This window comes from Oryx dammah, unplaced genomic scaffold (genome assembly GCF_014754425.2).
Source record: "Oryx dammah isolate SB20612 unplaced genomic scaffold, SCBI_Odam_1.1 HiC_scaffold_23, whole genome shotgun sequence".
Classification (NCBI taxonomy): Eukaryota; Metazoa; Chordata; class Mammalia; order Artiodactyla; family Bovidae; genus Oryx; species Oryx dammah.
The window spans coordinates 73,135,619-73,154,565 of record NW_024070207.1 but is presented as its reverse complement, the minus strand read 5'-3'; the positions used below and the strand labels follow the sequence as shown (position 1 = coordinate 73,154,565).

Sequence of the window (18,947 nt, the reverse complement as noted above, 5' to 3'; positions counted from 1 at the left end):
CCTATTTGATTGTTTGTTTACTGGTCTTTTCCACTGAATTATGGATCCTTTAAGGGCTCAAATCCAGTGTCTTGTTCTTTGAATTCTCAGTGTCTAGAGTTCAGGTGGGCTTCCCTGGTGGTTCCGATGGTAAAAAATCTGCCCGCATGACTCAGAGTCATGTATTCTGTCCATAAAGAAAAGTTAAAACAAAATTCAATTCCTAGTTTGAAGAATGTCAGTAAACCTAAGTATGGACTTAACCTTGCTTCAAAAAGTGCACAGAATTCTAAAGGTTTGTTTATTGGAGAAAAAGCTGTTCTCATGAAGAAGAAAAGAAAGGACAGAAGTAAAGTAGACGAACTAAGACACAGAAAAAGCAGAGGTAACAACCTGAAGCTTTTTTTTTCCCCCTCACTGACTACTGGTAATAAAATTGTGATAAATCTAAAAAAAAAAAAAAATCTGCCTGCAATGCAGGAGACTGGGGTTTGATCCCTGGGTCAGGAAGATGCCCTGGAGAAGGGAATGGCAACCCACTCCAGCATTCTTGCCTGGAGAATCCCATGGACAGAGGAGCCTGGTGGGCTACAGTCCACGGGGTCACAAACAGTTGGACATGACTGAGCGACTAACACACACACACATATACACAGCATTCAGGTAGCACATAACACATGTGGAAAGAAGGAAGGAAGGGACTTTTACAAGGTCACACAGCTACTCAGTCACAGAGGTAGGTCTCAAATATCGGTCTCCAGGGTGTTTTTAACTGCTGTACCACATTCCTCAGAGTTGGATATAAAAGTACGAATTTCACCCTTTCATTTAATGATGTCTTCATCATACTGGAGTTCTTCTTTCATGGCTCAATGAACATCTTGCTACTAGTCAGGCAAAGTCAGACCTCAGAAATACTTAGTGAAGATAGTTTGAAAACTAAGGATTAAGTCATTATTCCATAAATAATTTTTGGCAAATTACAACCTACTCTTGGCTTTATGCTGCTCACAATTTGATCTCATCTAGTGTTACTGCTGGCATTACAGGTACGAATATCAGTGGACTATTATTCACTCAAGACAAAACAGCAGTAGGTCAAAGATATAAATTGCCAAGTGCCCCAATTCAGACAGGCAGGAAAAAGCCGACTATAACATTTCTCTCATGACTCACAAATTTTATCTAAGATAACAAATCTGTGTTGATTCAAACATGACAAATGAATATCCATCATTTCAAACAGGGAGTCACAACTGGGAATACTTAAAAAGTTCATCTCTTTTCTATATTCATGCATAGATTACTTAAAATGCTTCCTACTATTTTCCTGGACTCCAGTTTCTCCCAATTTCAACTTACTCTATATACTGTTGCCCAGTTAGTCATCTTAGCTCTGTGACTCTGGGCAAGTTACCTAACTTCTCAGAGTCTTGGTTTCTTCATCTGCTAAATGAGGGGGCTATGCTATTAGTAGATTAGTCCCTCAGGCTTCCCAGATGGCTCTAGTGGTAAAGAACCTGCCTGCCAGTGCAGGTAGACGTAAGAGACGTGGGTTCAATCCCTGGGTCAGGAAGATCCTCTGGAGGAGGGCATGGCAACCCACTCCAGTATTCTTGCCTGGAGAGTCACATGGACAGAGGAGCCTGGGGAGCTACCATCCATAGAGTCACACGGAGTTGGACACAACTGAAGCAACTTAGCACACACACATGCACTTGAGTCCCTCAGAGGTGATTTGGTGCCTTGGGTGCCACTGCACAAGTTGGGGGAAAGATGGGTTAAGTTGGCAGGCTTCTGGGTGTCCACTTCAAATACAGCAGCCCTTTTAGAAATTATGGTCCTGTCTAAAATTCAGTTTGGAAAAAGAGTTCTGCTACTACACAAAGTTTAATATTACATTTATAAGATTTCTAAGGGCCCTTATAGATCCCCTAAACTGGGATTTAAAAAAAAATTTCCCATACACAACAGGGATTTAATGTGATAAAATGTTTACACACAGAAACACAATAAACAGCTCATTTTTAGTATTACTTTTTTTCTAACCACTTTTTAATCTTGGTAGTATCTCAAAATAAGATGCAATGCAATACTTAAAATGATGATGTGAGTATATCATATGCACTTTGAAAGTGATTGGCAATTCTCATGAAGACTGTATGTTGAAAGCCATAGAAAAGTGGCTTACAAAGCTCAAGACCAAATTCGAATTCTGTATATTTGTTTTCTCTTTTTTTTTAATTTTATTTATTTTATTTATTTTTTTATTTTTTTTAAATTTATTTATTTATTTTTAATTTTTACTTTACAATTCTGTATTGGTTTTGGCATAGATTGACATGAATCCACCACAGGTGTACATGCGTTCCCAAACATGAACCCCCCTCCCACCCACTTAGGCAACAGTAAATCTATGTCTTAATTCAAACAAATGTGCAGGAATGAATTACTTTTAGCCTCACAATTACTGTGCCTAAGTCTCCTTCACAAGTACAGTATATTTCTTCTTTGTATTCTTGGTCAAGGCAGACCCTGAAAGTTCAGTTTACCAGACTCATTAGAAGTGCCAGACAAATCAGACTGGTAATTCACGAGAGCTTCCTTTCCTCCTCAGCTTCTAAAGTGTTGCAAGGGGAGACTTATTAGAATCACCTGGAGAGATTTTTCAACCCACACTTATGCCCTTCTCCTTCTTGCCAAGTACTCACCGGAGAAGGAAATAGCACCCCACTCCAGTACTCCTTGGAAGAAAAGTTATGACCAACCTAGATAGCATATTCAAAAGCAGAGACATTACTTTGCCGACTAAGGTCCGTCTAGTCAAGGCTATGGTTTTCCCTGTGGTCATGTATGGATGTGAGAGTTGGACTGTGAAGAGGGCTGAGTGCCGAAGAATTGATGCTTTTGAACTGTGGTGTTGGAGAAGACTCTTGAGAGTCCCTTGGACTGCAAGGAGATCCAACCAGTCCATTCTGAAGGAGATCAGCCCTGGGATTTCTATGGAAGGAATGATGCTAAAGCTGAAACTCCAGTACTTTGGCCACCTCATGCAAAGAATTGACTCATTGGAAAAGACTCTGATGCTGGAAGAGATTGGGGGCAGGAGGAGAAGGGGACGACAGAGGAAGAGATGGCTGGATGGCATCACTGACTCGATGGACATGAGCTTGACTGAACTCCGGGAATTGGTGATGGACAGGGAGGCCTGGCGTGCTGCGATTCATGGGGTCGCAAAGAGTTGGACACGACTGAGTGACTGAACTGAACTGAACCAGTACTCTTGCCTGGAAAATCCCATGGACGGAGGAGCCTAGTAGGCTGCAGTCCATGGGGTCGCGAAGAGTCAGACACGACTGAGCGACTTCACTTTCATGCAGTGGAGAAGGAAATGGCAACCCACTCCAGTGTTTTTGCCTGGAGAATCCCAGGGACGGGGGAGCCTGGTGGGCTGCCGTCTATGGGGTCGCACAGAGTCGGACACTGAAGCGACTTAGCAGCAGCAGCAGCAGCACTGGTTTAACTTGGGGCTTCATTCTGTCCCACATAAAAGATCTCTCCATCTTTTAAAATCCTACTCAATTTAAGGTAGATGGAGTAAAGACACCTGAACTTAGAAGACACTGGCTTTGTCACAACTGGTTGGGCAAGTCACTTAATTTATCTGATCTCAAGTTTTTTTCCTCTAATTTTTGAGATCCCCTTCCAACTTTGAAATTCTATGACTGCATGTCATGTCAAAGAAGCTTTCAGACTACTCCTAGCATAGAATGATTTGTCATTTCTTGGGTTTCCAACAATCTGGATAATACAACATATCCCCTAGTTATATACTGTCCTATATTGCCCTCTAGTTGTTTTTACATGAAAACTTTTTTTCTTCTCAATGACAGTTTAAACTATATTTAGTTAAAAATCTTACTTTCCATGGCAGGCAATATGCATTTTAATTAACTTAAATCTCCTAGGACAACTCAGGGTGTGTCCTAAGGTGAAGTGAAGTGAAGTGAAAGTCTCCAGTCGTGTCCAACTCTTTGTGACCCCATGGACTGTATAGTCCATGGAATTCTCCAGGCTAGAATACTGGAGTGGGTAGCTGTTCCCTTCTCCAGGGGATCTTCCTGACCCAGGAATCGAAGCAGGGTCTCCTGCATTGCAGGCAGATTCTTTACCAGCTGAGCTACCAAGGAAATCCTAAGGTAATCAGAATATATTTTATTGATTTGTTCAAAGCAATGAGATCTCTTCTCTCAAAGTCCTGGAATTATATTTTTACATCAGTGCAGTAGAATGGGAAGGGGAGGGAGGTGGGAGGGAGGTTCAAGAGAGAGGGGACATATGTATACCTATGGCTGATTCATGTTGATGTATGGCAGAAATCAACACAATATTGTAAAGCAATTATCCTTCCATTAAAAATAAATAAATTTTAAAATTAAAAAAATAATGTGAGTCACAAACGTGAACTTGATATGTAATTCTAAGTTTTCTAGTAGGCATATTTAAAAAGCGAAGACAAGTGAAATTAACTTTAATAATATATTTAACCCAATATATACACAAAATATTAGCATTTCAACATGTAGTCAGTGTAAAAATGATTGAGATATTTTGTATTATTTTTTCATAATTTTTTTTCAAAATCCGGTGCATATTTTACATTGACAGCACATCTCAATTCAAATAGCCACATTCAAGTGCTCAATAGCCCCATGTGGCAAGTGGCTACCGTATTGAACAGCGCCGTTCTGCTTAATAGATCTGCTTTCCAAACCGAATACTTATTTTTCTATTCCTATGATGACATTGGGCACGTAATAAGTACCAGGCACTGGTCTAGCCAGAGGAGCGCAAAGATTAATCAGACTCATACAGGTAAGGGAGATAGATTTGTAAATCACTAGCTGTAATATGTGGTAGGTGTTCTGATAGAGATGCACCAAAAATTTTCATTTGGCAGGGGAAAGGGGCTCAAGGAAGTTTTCAGAGGAAGTGACTTTTGAAAACGTGTGTGTGTGTGTATAGGAGGGGTGACTTGTGATTGTGTATGTGTGTAAAAGGGTGACAGTAACTTTTAAGTGTGTGTGTGTGTATATATGTGTGTATAAGAGGGGTGACATCGCGGGGAAGAGGAAGGGCGAGGATTGGCCGGTAGGAACCCAAAGCTCGAGCTGCTGGGTGGCCGGAAGCCGGAGGGGGGCGCTACTTGCCCTTCGCTCTCACGCGCGCAGACCTGCGAACCCGGCAAGCTGCGCGGAGTTCGGAGCCCCTGACCGCCCTGGCCCTTGTGGCCAGGGAGCGCCTCACGAGGTAAGGCGCTCGCCTGGCCGGCTCCTGGAGTGCTCCTGCTCCTGCCTTCTCGCGCCCGCCCTGGCTCCGAATTCAGCCTCGTCACACCCGATCCTCAGAGCCGATGGCACAGTCCAGGCCCGGGTCGGCGACGAGGAGTCACGCGAAAAGCAGCGCCTGGGGTTTGCTTTTTTATTTGCGTGTGTGTTTCAGTAACAGATGTCTACTACTTGTAATAGGCAGCATAACAAAGTGAGTTCATGGAAACGGTTGCTAGGCTGAGTTAACAGCAGCCTACGGAAATTTTCAGACGCCTAGGTAACAATGGAGCTACTGGACCAATGCGGCGCCCCTTCCGGTTTCTTCATCTCTCGCCTAGCTCAGCTTTCCCAGGGTTGCCTTTGACCCCGGAAGTGAGGTTTTCCGGGTTCCTCCCTCCCTAAAATGGCAGCAGTCGAAGACGAGTTACTGTTACCGCGGCTCCCCGAGCTGTTCGAAACCAGCAAGCAGCTTTTGGACGAAGTGGAAATCTCAACTGAACCCACCGGCTCCCGAATAATCCAAGATAAGGTGTTCAAGGGACTGGATCTCCTGAAGAAGGCTGCAGAAATGTTGTCGCAGCTCGAGTTGTTCAGGTATGGGCGAGAGGGTAGTAACCAAAAGCAGAGAACGTAAGTAATGATGATCACCAAAGGTGGAGCCATTGAGCCTGGGTGGAGGAGACCTTTGAAACTGGGAGCCTTTCTATCCTACCTCCCCCTGCGATCTTGTGTGCATTGCTTGCATTCTCTACCTCTCTTCCAAGATAGTTAATTTCCGACGACTCTCCTGCTTAGTTTCGGTTATTTGCAGAGGCATTGGATGTGAGTGCTCAGCCACTTTCATTGAAGAAAGCCGGCAGCTGTTCCAGGTGCCGCCTCCCTTTGTCCCACCCCGATCCCAGCCCTCCCCTCCCCCAGGAAGCAAGGGCCACAGTTGGAATGCCTAGCCAGACTTCACAGCCTACTCTGCTCTTTGCAGCCAAAATGAAGATTTGGAGGAAATCGCGTCCACCGACCTGAAGTACCTGATGGTGCCAGCATTTCAAGGAGCGTTCGCCCTGAAACAAGTCAATCCCAGCAAGCGTCTAGATCATTTGCAGTGGGCTCGAGAACACTTTTTAAACTACTTAACGCAGTGCCAGTACTATCATGTGGCAGAGTTTGAGCTGCCCAAAACCAAGACCAACTCAGCTGAAAATAACACTGCTAATTCCTCCATGGCCTATCCTAGCATCGTTGCTATGGCATCTCAGAGACAGGCTAAAATAGAGAGGTGGGTCATTTGAGGACTGCCTAATGGCAGTGCTATTGGGGAAGGGTGCATGTTTTTTTCTGGGGGGTGGGAAACAATGGTGTTTGTACTATTTGGGCTCTTATTGAGCATAGGCCCTGGTAAGAGCAAACTCTCAGTTTTTCAAGAAGCCTCTGCCTTGGTTGAAATGATCATCCCTGTCAGACTTCTAGCACCTTATGGTTGCCAACAGCAACAATATAGTTTTAGCAGTGTTTCCTAATCTCTCCCACATCACAGCATAGCAATATTCACACGGTACAGTGGGGCACTCCATGGACTGTACAGTCCATGGGGTCACAGAGTCGGACACGACTGAGCAACTTTCACTTCACTTCACTTCACAGTGGGGTAAGTATCTCTGAAAGGCACAGATATCTTATAACTATAGTCCATTTTTGGTCCATTGATTGAGAAGCTCTGTTCTAACAATACTGGATCAGGTGTGTAACATCCTGGACTAACCTTAATACTGGCATAGCTTCATCATGTGAAAGTGCTCACAGTGTTTAGGAGCTATGCTAGGCAGTGGGGATTCAAACTGGGTATGGGCATTTGTATGAATGTGGGTGGTCTCTTCCTTGGAAGAGCATACAATCTGGTGAGGAAAAGAAGCATAGAAATGATATAAATTATAGAATGATGTGATAAGAAAATGTGTAAAGTATTGGGAGAGCAGAGAAAAAGGGCACCTAACCAAAGAGGGAGCAGGAGAGAAGAGGCTTCCTGGCAGAGGTGACTCCTGTGGTGAGTTGCTTAAGGATGCATAGGAGTATTATCTAGAGGAAGAGGAAAGGATGGCTTTAGCCAGCAGAGATAATAGCAGTAGAACAGCTACAGGGGCATTAAAGACCACATTGTTGGGGTGAAGAACAACTGTAAACAGTTAGGTGATGCTGGAACACAAAGTGGGTGGTGAAGAGGGGGAAAGAATACTGAAAAATGTTGTAGGGTTCAAACCAGGGAGAGCTTGGGGTGTGAGGAAGGTGAAGGAACAACTTTGTTCTGGAAACTTGGGAAGGAGGTTTGAATCCCAGCTCCAGCATTTAATCATTCTGATTTTGGGTAAATTGCTTAGCCTCTCACTGCCTTAATTTCCCCGGGTGTAACACTGGATGATAATAGGTCCTATAAAGTAGTTAGAAGAGAAATGAATTTTAAAAACTCAGCAGTGTCTGATACAGTAAGCACTCAGTCAGCTATTGTTAGATCTTTGTAGCAAAGTACAGGTGGTGGAGTCAGAGACCTGGGTTTGAGACTCAGTTCTACTTATAAGCCATTGAACTTTGGGTAACTTGTGTAACCTGCCTGAGCCTCAGGTTTCCTCATATGTGAAGTATAAGTAACAATGGTACCTATCTCATAGGGTTAAGAGGCATTAATAAAATAAACCATGTAAAACAGCTGGCACAGTATCTGACACATAGTAAATATTCTATGTTACCTACTATTAGGCCATGCTAAAGAGCTTGAACTTTGGTTGGTGACTTGGGATCCACTGGAGGTCCCCCCCACCCCCATCCCACCGCAAAGAGTAGCAAGGTTATATTTGCCCTTTAACTTGCATAATCTGGCAGCAGTTAGGAAGCATTCTGAGGGAGAAGATTAGATCCAATTAGGTCACAGAGGTAATGGAGGCCTTACTATCCAAATGGCAGAAGGGATGGGGGGATATATTTATTTATAGGGTTGAATCTGCAGAAAACCTGGTGATCAGTTTGTTTTGGCAGGTAGGGTAGAAGGAAGCAGCATGGGAGATGTCTATGTTTCTGACGTAGTTGGAAGACTGGAACTCATTGAGATGGGGAATAGAAGAGGAAGAGTAGATAGGGGAGAGTATGAATTCTATATTGAGACATGTTGCATTTAAGGTGCCTAGAAGACATCCAAGTAGAGGTATCTGTAGCATGAAACTCTGGAGAGGCCTGGTCTAGAGAGCTGAAAATTGATTGATTCATTTAACATATTTATTGAGCCTTTACTATGTGCCAGGAACTGTTCTAGGTAATGGAGAACCAGACAAGAGTCCATGCCCTCATGGAGCTCTTGTTTTGGTGGAGGAGACAGACTAACTAGTAAATAAAAATGTGACTTTAGGTGGTAAGGGCTTTAAATTATAAAGTACGATTAAGAGCTAGTGAGCAACAGAATGATTTTTGAGGAAATGGGATAGACTGATATGAAGTGGAATTCAGTGTCATGTCCTCTGTAAGAAGGTAGAGGTAGTCTGTTGGCTTATACCAGTTTAAACAGTGAATTTGGTATCGAAATAATTGCAATGTATCAAAAAAAAAAACCAAAACCAACAACTAAATGCAATAGAGAGATACAAATGGTGTTGTAGAGAATGACCAGGGAGTGATCATATCTGGTTGGAGGGATAAGGGAAAGATTTCACAATGTAGTAGCATTTGAGATAAGAGGAGAAGCTTGGTTAAAAATGTAAATTACAGATTTGCCTGAATGTAAAAGTAATTAATACTCGTGAAAGTTGGAAAACAGAAAATTTTTTTTTAATTAAAAATAAGCTTTCATCTTAGCACTGAGACAATCTTTGTTAACTTCCTGATGTCTTTCCTTTCAGATACATAGTTATTTTAGTCAATACATTTGGAGGAATATCATTTTTTCTTTTTTAAAACCTGACATCCTATTGTGATTTCCTTTGTCTTTTGAAGCCAAGATATTTAATGGTTAAATAGTATCAGTCTTATAATTATTTAAGCTAATCTTTTATTGTCAAATGCCTAGACTGTTAATGGGTAGAGGTTTTTATTTGATTTTGTTATTCTAAGTAATGCTACAAAGAAACATAAATGTATCTCTCACTGTTTCCTTGGAATAGATTTCTAGAAGGACCAGTAAGTGCCTAGATTAAAGGGTTTGAATATTTTAAGACTCTTGATGGTAACAATATTGCTTTCCATAGTAACAAAGTTTCAAAGTGTATCCCCTCCCCCTCCCCCCACCAGATGGGCAAACAAGAAAGATACCTCATTGTTTTGATTTGTATTTCTTTGGTTGAAAGCTTGATCTTTGAACTTTTTTTTTAATGCCCAACAGACAAGATATCAACATTATGTTTTTGTTAATGGCTCCTATATTTATATACTAGCTCAGGCCTTCCCTGACCTTCAGACTTGTGCTTCCAGCACTGTTTGTGGATGTTTCACAGACCTCTCAAACTTAACTTGCCGTAAATTGAATTGTTGGCTTTTTAATCCCCAAATGTACCCTCACACCCAAGTCCTAAGGATCTCAATAAAGAGACTGCCATTCACCCAGTTGTTTTAAGCTAGAAACCTAGGAGTTGGCTTCAGTTCCTCCCTTCTGGATTGCTGCATCCAGTCCATCAACAAGGCCTACCAGTTCCAGCTACAAAATATACCTAATGTCCTTCTGTTTATCTCTTTCTCCACTGTCATACCTTCACTTAGGCCAGCAGCATGTCTTATCTAAAATATCCAAGCTGTTAACTATAAAGACGTGGATGATCTGCATCTGCCTCTCTCTGGTCTCATCATATATTGTACTCCCCCTGTTCACTGGACTCCTGCCATAATAGCCTTCTTTCAGTTCTGAACAGATCCAGCTCTTTCCTTCTACAGAATCTTTGTACGTGTTGTTCTCTTTGGGGGAAATGCTCTTCATTTATGTCTTTCTGGGCTTTGTCTTTTTTCACTACTAAAATGTATATTCCATGAGAGCAGTAGCCATTTCTCTCTTGTTCTCTGTGGTATGTCCAGCACAGGGCCTGGCATATAGAAGGTGCTCAAAAAACATGTCTTGTTGACAAGCGGCATGTGGAGACAACATGAGCAAAAAAAGTCTAAGGCAAGGTAGTTTGAGGTATGTACAGGAAATGGAGAAGAGTCTGGTTTGGCAGAAGCTAAAAGTAGTATGGTCAGAGGACTCTAGGGAAGTGATGTGTATAGAACACTGAAAAGGAAGAGGGATGCAGAAAGACAAGTTAACATGTTATAATAGTACTCCAACTGGGAAGAGATGATAATAAAGTTACAACTGTCAGATACTACTTTTTCAAGAAGCATTTATATGATTAGAAAACAAATTGTTTAAATCCTTATTCAATTTCTGTAAGTCCTCCATCCTCTGCCTCATTTACACACTGAGGTCATCCTACATAAAACACCTAAGTAGTATGTCCTCTCTCTCTTTCTCTCTCAAAGCATGTTTCTTCACATATCTTCTCTACTCTTAATTCTCATCTTTGAGGAGTAAGTGTAAGTCTTGTTGATTAATTGAACCTACATTCTTTTGACAGAAGTGGAGAGGTAGAAGCTGGGTAAATAATGAGTCTAGTTTAGGACTTACTGAATTTAGGTCCTGATGTGACAACTGGACAGCTGTGTCCATAAACAGATGGAAATGTGTAACTAAAACTTATGACACTGTTTTGCAGCTAGTGATAAAAATTCAGGAGCATCGATGGGTATGGATCAGTTCAGTTCAGTCGCTCAGTCGTGTCTGACTCTTTGTGACCCCATGAATTGCAGCACGCCAGGCCTCCCTGTCCATCACCAACTCCCGGAGTTCACTCAGACTCACATCCATTGAGTCAGTGATGCCAACCAGCCATCTCATCCTCTGTCGCTCCTTCTTCTGCCCCCAATCCCTCCCAGCATCAGAGTCTCTTCCAATGAGTCAACTCTTTGCATGAGGTGGCCAAAGTACTGGAGTTTCAGCTTTAGCATCATTCCTTCCATAGAAATCCCAGGGCTGATCTCCTTCAGAATGGACTGGTTGGATCTCCTTGCAGTCCAAGGGACTCTCCAGAGTCTTCTCCAACACCACAGTTCAAAAGCATCAATTCTTTGGTGCTCAGCCTTCTTCACAGTCCAACTCTCACATCCATACATGACCACTGGAAAAACCATAGCCTTGATTAGACGGAAAAAAACACATGCAGAGAGAAAAAAGCCAAGGATAAAACCTTGGGGCAAATTAAGGAAGGAGGATGAGAAAGAAAAGGGCAGTCAGAGATAGGAGACTCAACAAGGTACAGATGGAAGTACTTATAGAAAGAAGCCCGGAGAAGATAGAGAACAAATGTCATGTCTTCTTTGAAGTTTCTCCCTACCTGTCTCCCCTCCCAGATACTATGGCATTTAGTTTTTGTTACTTATCTGGGCATAACTATCTGTTATTCTCTAGACTTGGAACTTCTAAAGGTCAGAGACCATGACTAATTGTATCCTTAGTATTGTAATATGTCATTGTATATCCTTGGTACCCAACCCAGTACTTGGATCATGGTAGGTACTTGAGGTATCTTTGGGAAGGACAGAGTGGTCATCAGAAAGATGGAAGCAATATGGTGTAGCAGAAAAATCCTGGGCTTTTGAGTCAGACCTGGGGTGACCCATCCAATTTCTGCCACCTAATAGATGGGGCATCATCTAGCCCCTCTCAACTTTTAATTTTTCTCATCTGCTAACATTATTTGTATTGCTGCTTACAAAGCACTTTCATGAGTATTGGTCATCTGATCCTCTTAACAGTGCCATGAAGCAGATATTATCCCATTTTAGAAATAAGGAAATGGGCTCTCAGTATTGACTTGTCCAAAGTTACATGGCTTGTAAGTGGCCAGGCTAGGATTTAAACTCAGGTCTTCAAATGACAAATTCTAGTGTTGTTTAGAACAGAGAGAAGAGTGGTCATTTGAAAAGACAGAACAGGTTAGGGGAAAGGCACTGGTAGAGTGAAAAATTGTAACTGCAAATGACAGGGAGGATAGTTGAATGAGTGAGGCCTGGAAGAATGTGGATGGGGACTGGATTGATAGCAGAATGGTAAAGACATTTCCTTGGTAAAGACAACAGTGCCTCCTTAAAGGCAAGAGAAGAGGAGGAAAGCTGACACTATAAAGATTTGAAGGTAAAAAGGGAAATTGAATTTCTCCATTGACTGGTCATCTGATTAGCATGATGGTGGCATGGATTTCACAAAAGATGAAGAAGATGATAACTGAACAAGAGTGACTGTTGCACTGAAGTTTAATCATACAAATTTGTCGTTGACTCATTTGACAACAAATTTGTAATTGGTTAGCTCTCTTCAGCAGCTTGGGAACAGAAAAGGGGAATGATGAAAGTTGCCCAGAGTCAGAAGGGTGACAGGCACTGGGTGATAAGGATTGTTTGCATGTAGTGGCTCACCATGGGAAATCTAGAACAGTGATGAAGGTCTAGGACAGTGTTTTACAGTCTGTTCCTGGAGCCCTAAGATTTCGTCACAGTGCTTGGGTAGGGGAGATGTTGGGAGCCTTTCTCTGATTTAACCAAGGTAGTTTTATCTTTTATTGCTTATTGGAGTTCAAAATAAGCTCTCATAAGAAGCAAGGATTCTTCTGCTAAGAAAGGTTTAAAAAACACTGGCCTCAAAGATCAGGTATTCAGGAGCTTAGAAGTCCCAAAGATGACTAGTAACAAAGTCGTAGGAGCAAAGGGAGTAGAGAAGAAAGACCAGAGAGTGCGATTAGACTCCATATATGTGGAGAGTAGGAAAGGAAGCATAAGAACCTTATTCAGAGGCCCAGGAGACTAACGCAGAATTTACCCCAGGTTATATACATTTAAGGTCCTGGTATTCTTTTTTTTCCTGACTTAGGTACATCAGGAAAGAGGGTGGGGTAGGAGTGGCATCAGAGTTTAATGTTCTCAGGAGATGTCTGTGATAGCATTCATGAACTAGGATTGACCTGTGTAGTGTTTTACTTAGAAGGCCACCTATGATGGTGCTGTGACATTTATTTGTAACATTGCATAAAGTGCCCACTTGTTAATTAAAAGGAACAGAAGAGCCTAAAAGTTTTTATAATAAAGAATGTTTCCAGAGCAGTGGTTCTTGACTTTTTGTGGGTCATGGACCTCCTTTAACATCTTCTCAGCAAAAAAAAAAAAAAGCATACAAATAGAGTTCTATACAAAATTGGGGGAGTTCAAAGACACCCTTCCTCCCCAAATTCTGTCCATTGAACTCCAGTTAAGAATTCCAGATTTGAGTGAACACCTGCAGAGAAGCATCTGATCCCGGAGGTCTGGAGTGGAGTTCTAGAGTTCTAGACATAGGTATTTCAAGATACTTCTCTCAGAAACTGTGGAGTTTTTTCTTTATTCCTCTTTCCCTCAAGCCCTTACATCCAATAAATCAACAAATACTGCTTTATATTTTAATTACATCTGGATCTTACCACCTCCCTATTTCAAGTCACTCTCAACCTGGATTATGGCAGTACCCTCTTAAATTGATTTTCCTGCTTCCACCCTTGCCTCCTAGCCTCTCACAGTCCAGTCAGAGTAGTCCGTTAAAAAAGTTTTCACATCATGTATTCTATTTAAAAGCTTCCAGTGACTTTCTCTTCTCATTCAAAACATTTGACATCTGATATTTCATGTCTTATTAGCCTTTTGGGTTCTATATGGCCCTGGCTATCTCTCTGACCTCATTTCCTATCATCTTCCATGCCAACGACACTGGCCTCCTTGCTATTCCTCAAACATGTCAGGGCAGCACTCTCCCACCCAAGGACCTTCATATTTGCTTTTCCCCCTTAGAACACTCTTCCAGATCCTGTCATGGCTTCTGTACTTATTTCCTTGAAGTCTTTGCTCAAGTGTCACCTCTTTAGAGAAGTCTCTCCTGAACACCCCTACTTTCACACCATCCTATCCAGTTTACCTTGCCTTTTTTTTTTTTTTTTTTGGCTTGTTCAGAGGACTTATCACCACCTGACATCTATTTCTTTTTGACTGCTCACACTAGAATGAAAGCCTCAGGAGAGCAAGGACTCTTTTGTAAGTACTGTTGTGGCTCAAGCACTGAGAACAGTGCATGTCACACAATAAGTACTCAGTAAATAGTTGTCCAGTGAGTGATAGATGACATACTAGAATGCATCTTGGAAAAGGCAGGTAGGGTGGATATGAGTCTTTAAATTATACAGGATGAGTCAGAAGAGCTGGAAACATTTTGCCCAGAAGAAGAGATGACCATTTTTTAGGAATTCCTGCATCAGTGGCAGGTAAATAAAAATTCTATGATTATTTGAAGCTATAATTCCCAAATGGACATTGTATGATACTAAGCACCTGACCTAATAAAGGTTGATATCATAAAATTACTAAAGTACTCCCATCTCGAAAGATGATAGAAAGAGTTGCTCAGATCAGGTTTCCTCTATATTTCTCTGGCTTTAGAATGTATTTTTCTGCCTCTACTGATCCCTTCCTCGCCTTGTAGTCTTGTGAGAATGGCCTTGATGGCAAATTCTGAGGTATAAAATCATTACTTTTGCCAAAGTGAAAATCGTCATCCTTACTACCTGATCATTTGCAAAGGTAAAATCATATTTTGGCCTTCTTTTCAAGGAGCACTTCTTTATTTTTAAGTTCACGGGTAATACTTTTCTGTGGAACAGATACAAGCAGAAGAAGGAGGTGGAGCATAGGTTGTCTGCACTGAAATCTGCTGTGGAAAGTGGTCAAGCAGATGATGAGCATGTTCGTGAATATTACCTCCTTCACCTTCGAAGGTGGATTGGTATCAGCTTAGAAGAGATTGAGAGCATTGACCAGGAGATAAAGATCTTGAGAGAAAAAGACTCCGCAAAAGAGGTAAGCCTGGTCACTGCCTAAATAGCTCAAAAAGCTACTGTCAGAGATTTGAATCTTCTACAGGAGAGTAATCAAATTAAAAACCTTTCATGTTTCCATAAAATCACTGTTCTTATTAACCTTAGTGGAGGAAGGCTGAAGGTTCTCTAGGATAGCTTTCTTTCTAGTTTATAGTAGTGTTCCCTAGTGCTTTCTAACTGTAACACAGTTCTGGTCTTCTGTAATTTTGTGACATGCCAGGAGAGGAGGGGGAGTCTTCTTTGAAGTGAAAACTGCTTTTGGCTGTGAGCAGTCATGACTGGGGACGCTTCCCAGGTGGCGCTAATGGTAAAGAACCTACCTGCCAGTGCAGGAGCCGTAAGAGATGCAGGTTTGACCTGTGGGTCAGGAAGATCCTCTGGAGGAGGGCATGGCAACTCACTCCCGTATTCTTGCCTGGAGAATCCCATGGACAGAGGAGCCTGGCAGGCCAGAGTCCATAAAGTCAGAAAGAGTCAGAAATGACAGAAGCAACTTAGCGCACACACAGTCATGACTGCTGAAGGAAGGCATAGGGAGGTGTGCCTTGAAAATCTGTGCTTGACTGTAATAAACAGGAAGAGGGATAGGATGGGAATGAAGAAAAGTGGAACTGGAGAAGAGAGAGGAAAAACTTAAAAAGAAGATAAAAGACATGAAATATGTTTTGTTTGGGGGAGAAATCAAAAGCTAACCTTACACAGTGATATACTCACACCATAGGTCACCCAAGTATGAAACACAGCAAGGACCTCTATGCACAAAATGTTAGGCATAATGGTAGAGAAAACTTGGTATAATACCACTTTGGCTGTACCTGAAGACCATAACTATGTTTTGGAGCTGATTTTTCAAAATGTTGGGCTCTGTGTTGGGGTTTCGTACATAGCAGAGCAGCTGCTTCACTGTGATCTATTGAAAGTCAGCCCTCAACACAAGGGTTTGTTTAAAAAAAAAAAAAAAAAAGGAAGAGGGAAGAATTATAGAAAAGAAAAAAAATATATCTGGCTCTGCTACCGGTTACTTTTTGGTTCAGGATATAACATGAATTGAGTTGTATTAATCAACTAGCTGCAGCCATTTAAGTCCTCAGAGAACTCTTGCTAATTTGATTTGTACTAATTAGCCCAGGAGCTTTTGCCTCAGGGTAACATTAACCTAGTTCCTTATGTTAAGGGATCAAAGAACGAACAATTAATATTCTAAAGCTTCAAGGCACCTTGAGTATATCTAGATGAATGGGTTTCAAACCCATTACTATGAGGCTGGACTATTCTGGATCCTCCTGTCTCCTTTGTTTTTTTGTTTTTCTCTCCTTTGGTATTGGGATTGGCTATGTAAGTGATGTTACAAAGTGAACATTTTTTCTTAGACCATAGTTTGTTTTGGTATGCCCCTGAACAGCCAAGATTCCTTGAAACATTTCTGTACACCTGTATATGAAATATACTAACCCATTCTTCCTACCCCGCTTGCATTTAGGAACATCCACTTCTAAAACACCCTAGGGAGCTCTTGACATTTAATAGCATAATTACATTGGACAGGGTTTTAGCAGAAAGGTCTTAATAATTCAGCTTTAGCCCTGAAAGCCAGGCTGAGGAAAGGGGCTTCAAATTCAACTCAAGAGGTTTAGGTGGAACATGGAAGAAAGCTTTGGAATCTACCTCTTTGGAGGGGAGAGTTTTAAAGTCAAGTAATTTTTCACTTGTGAAATGATTCCTGGAAGAGCTTTCTCTTCCTCCCTTTCCAGCATGATACTTGGGCCATCTCAGGAGAGCTAACCAACCTCCACCATTGGTATTCTGCTAATATATCTTAGAGTCTGATAAATAGGGTTTTTCAAGCACCTAAAGACTTAAGAACCTGCAGTGGGGTGGGCAAAATGACAAATACACTTCTGATAATTAATTTCCTTTTTAGGCATCAACTTCTCAGTCATCTCGTCAGGACAGGCCTCCAATGAAACCGTTTGTTCTCACTCGGAACATTGCCCAAGCCAAGTAGGTGGTATTAAAAAGTGGGTTGCCTTTGCAAGCCCCCTATTTTTATGGTTCATTTACAGTGCATGAGTAACAGAATGGGCATTGTTAAATAAAGGTCATGGCTTCACCTGGGGAAACTGTTCTTCCATCAAAGGAATATTATCTCTTCCAATACTTTCTCTGTAGCTCTCATCATCAGACATTTCCCTTACAAACTTGAGCTTAAAACTAGGCTCAAAAGGAAGCCAACAAAAATAAATAATTAATGAATTAAATACAGAAAGAAGGAAAAAAGAATCTAAAGAATTGTAGCCCTTAAAATTGTTTCCCATTGTTTCCTTCAGCTGCAATTCTCAAATGGTCATGTTTGCCTATCTAGGTTTTAATTCTGAGATTAAAGATGAACCTTTTCCATAAGGTTGCAGAAGAATCTCCTTCCTCTGTGTATCTTTTAGACCCACCAAGAATAAATACTCCTTCCATTATATCATCATTCTGTGGGGCATTAGCTTCTGAGATTGCTTATTGGGAGATAACTCTGGGCCTTTATCTTCTTGTGAAAGCTCCTGCCTTTAATTCTCCTCCCTGGATGTGTCTCTTCACTGTCCTCACAGGAATTTACACAACTCCTCAGAGGATAGCTGGATAAGGGAGCAAGGAGGAAACAGATACAAGCTTTACCACTAAACAGAAGAGGCTTATTAATAGTGCTATTTATGTTTACTTTTCTAAACATAGTGTGATTCTTGCAGAGTATTTGGAGCTGGTTATCCAAGTCTGGCATCTATGACAGTGAATGACTGGTATGAACAGCATCAGAAATTTGGAGCATTACCAGATCAGGGAATAGCCAAGACAACGTCAGGTATGAAGGGGTGGGAGGCGAGTAATTATACTACTACACTACTGGTCCCTAACTCTCTAGCAGTTAAATTCAGACCATGTATCATTGCCCTTTAGAGCAAAAGAAATCTGGACAAAGAATCTGAGTAACAGATTCTAGCCAGTATTTTATTTCATTTATTATTAAAGTAAATAGCATGTGATTCTGGGAAGATGGAGGCAGTGAAGCAGCATAGTTTTTTTAAATTTTCCATATATCATGGCGTAAAAACAGACTGAAAAGATAGATAGCAAAGCCAAAAATCCACAGTTAGCAGTTCTGCTTCTGATAACAGCAGAGTAGGTTGTTATCAGGCCAACCCCTCCTATAGATAACAGTTACAGACTGAGCAGAATATAACAAAACAGTTATCTGGAGGCCCTGAGAGTGACCAAAAGGAGACACAGACGGCACGGCAGTCACCAATGAGAAGGTAATGGTACTTGAAACTTCTTGTGGGTAAGAACTTTAGCTTACTGTGTTCTTTGAGCTCACCTTGGTAATTAGATCATACTAGGTACTTGCAGGTGTCTTTGGGAGGGAAAGGTAGAGTTGGTAGTCATTAGATGGAAGCAGTATGATATAGCAGAAAAAGCATGGTCAGATCTGGAATAACCAATGACTCCTACCACTTAATAGGACAATCATAGCCCCTCTGAGCCTATTTTCCATATCTCATGTATTATCTAACTTTATATTCTTAACAACCCCATGAAGCAAACATTCTTATTCCCATTTTAGAATGAGGAAATGGTATCTGAGAACTGACCCAAAGTAAACATAGCTAGAAAGTGGCCAAGCTAGAATTTTAATACAGGCCCT

General features: G+C 41.5%; 1 protein-coding gene across 2 annotated transcripts in view; it reads left to right on the top strand.

The window, feature by feature from the left end:
• Positions 1-5,165: 5,165 nt before the first annotated feature.
• The window catches only part of IGBP1 (immunoglobulin binding protein 1), a 43,957-nt gene continuing 30,175 nt past the window's right edge, over positions 5,166-18,947 (top strand). Inside the window, exons 1-5 of one of the 2 annotated variants that reach the window (XM_040265764.1) lie at positions 5,166-5,903; positions 6,289-6,582; positions 15,044-15,239; positions 17,181-17,260; positions 17,995-18,107. In XM_040265764.1, coding sequence (XP_040121698.1) covers positions 5,713-5,903; positions 6,289-6,582; positions 15,044-15,239; positions 17,181-17,260; positions 17,995-18,107 — 874 coding nt within the window. In that variant the 5' untranslated portion in view covers positions 5,166-5,712. The remainder of the gene's footprint in view (positions 5,904-6,288; positions 6,583-15,043; positions 15,240-17,180; positions 17,261-17,994; positions 18,108-18,947) is intronic. The other variant, XM_040265765.1, reaches the window with a different exon arrangement.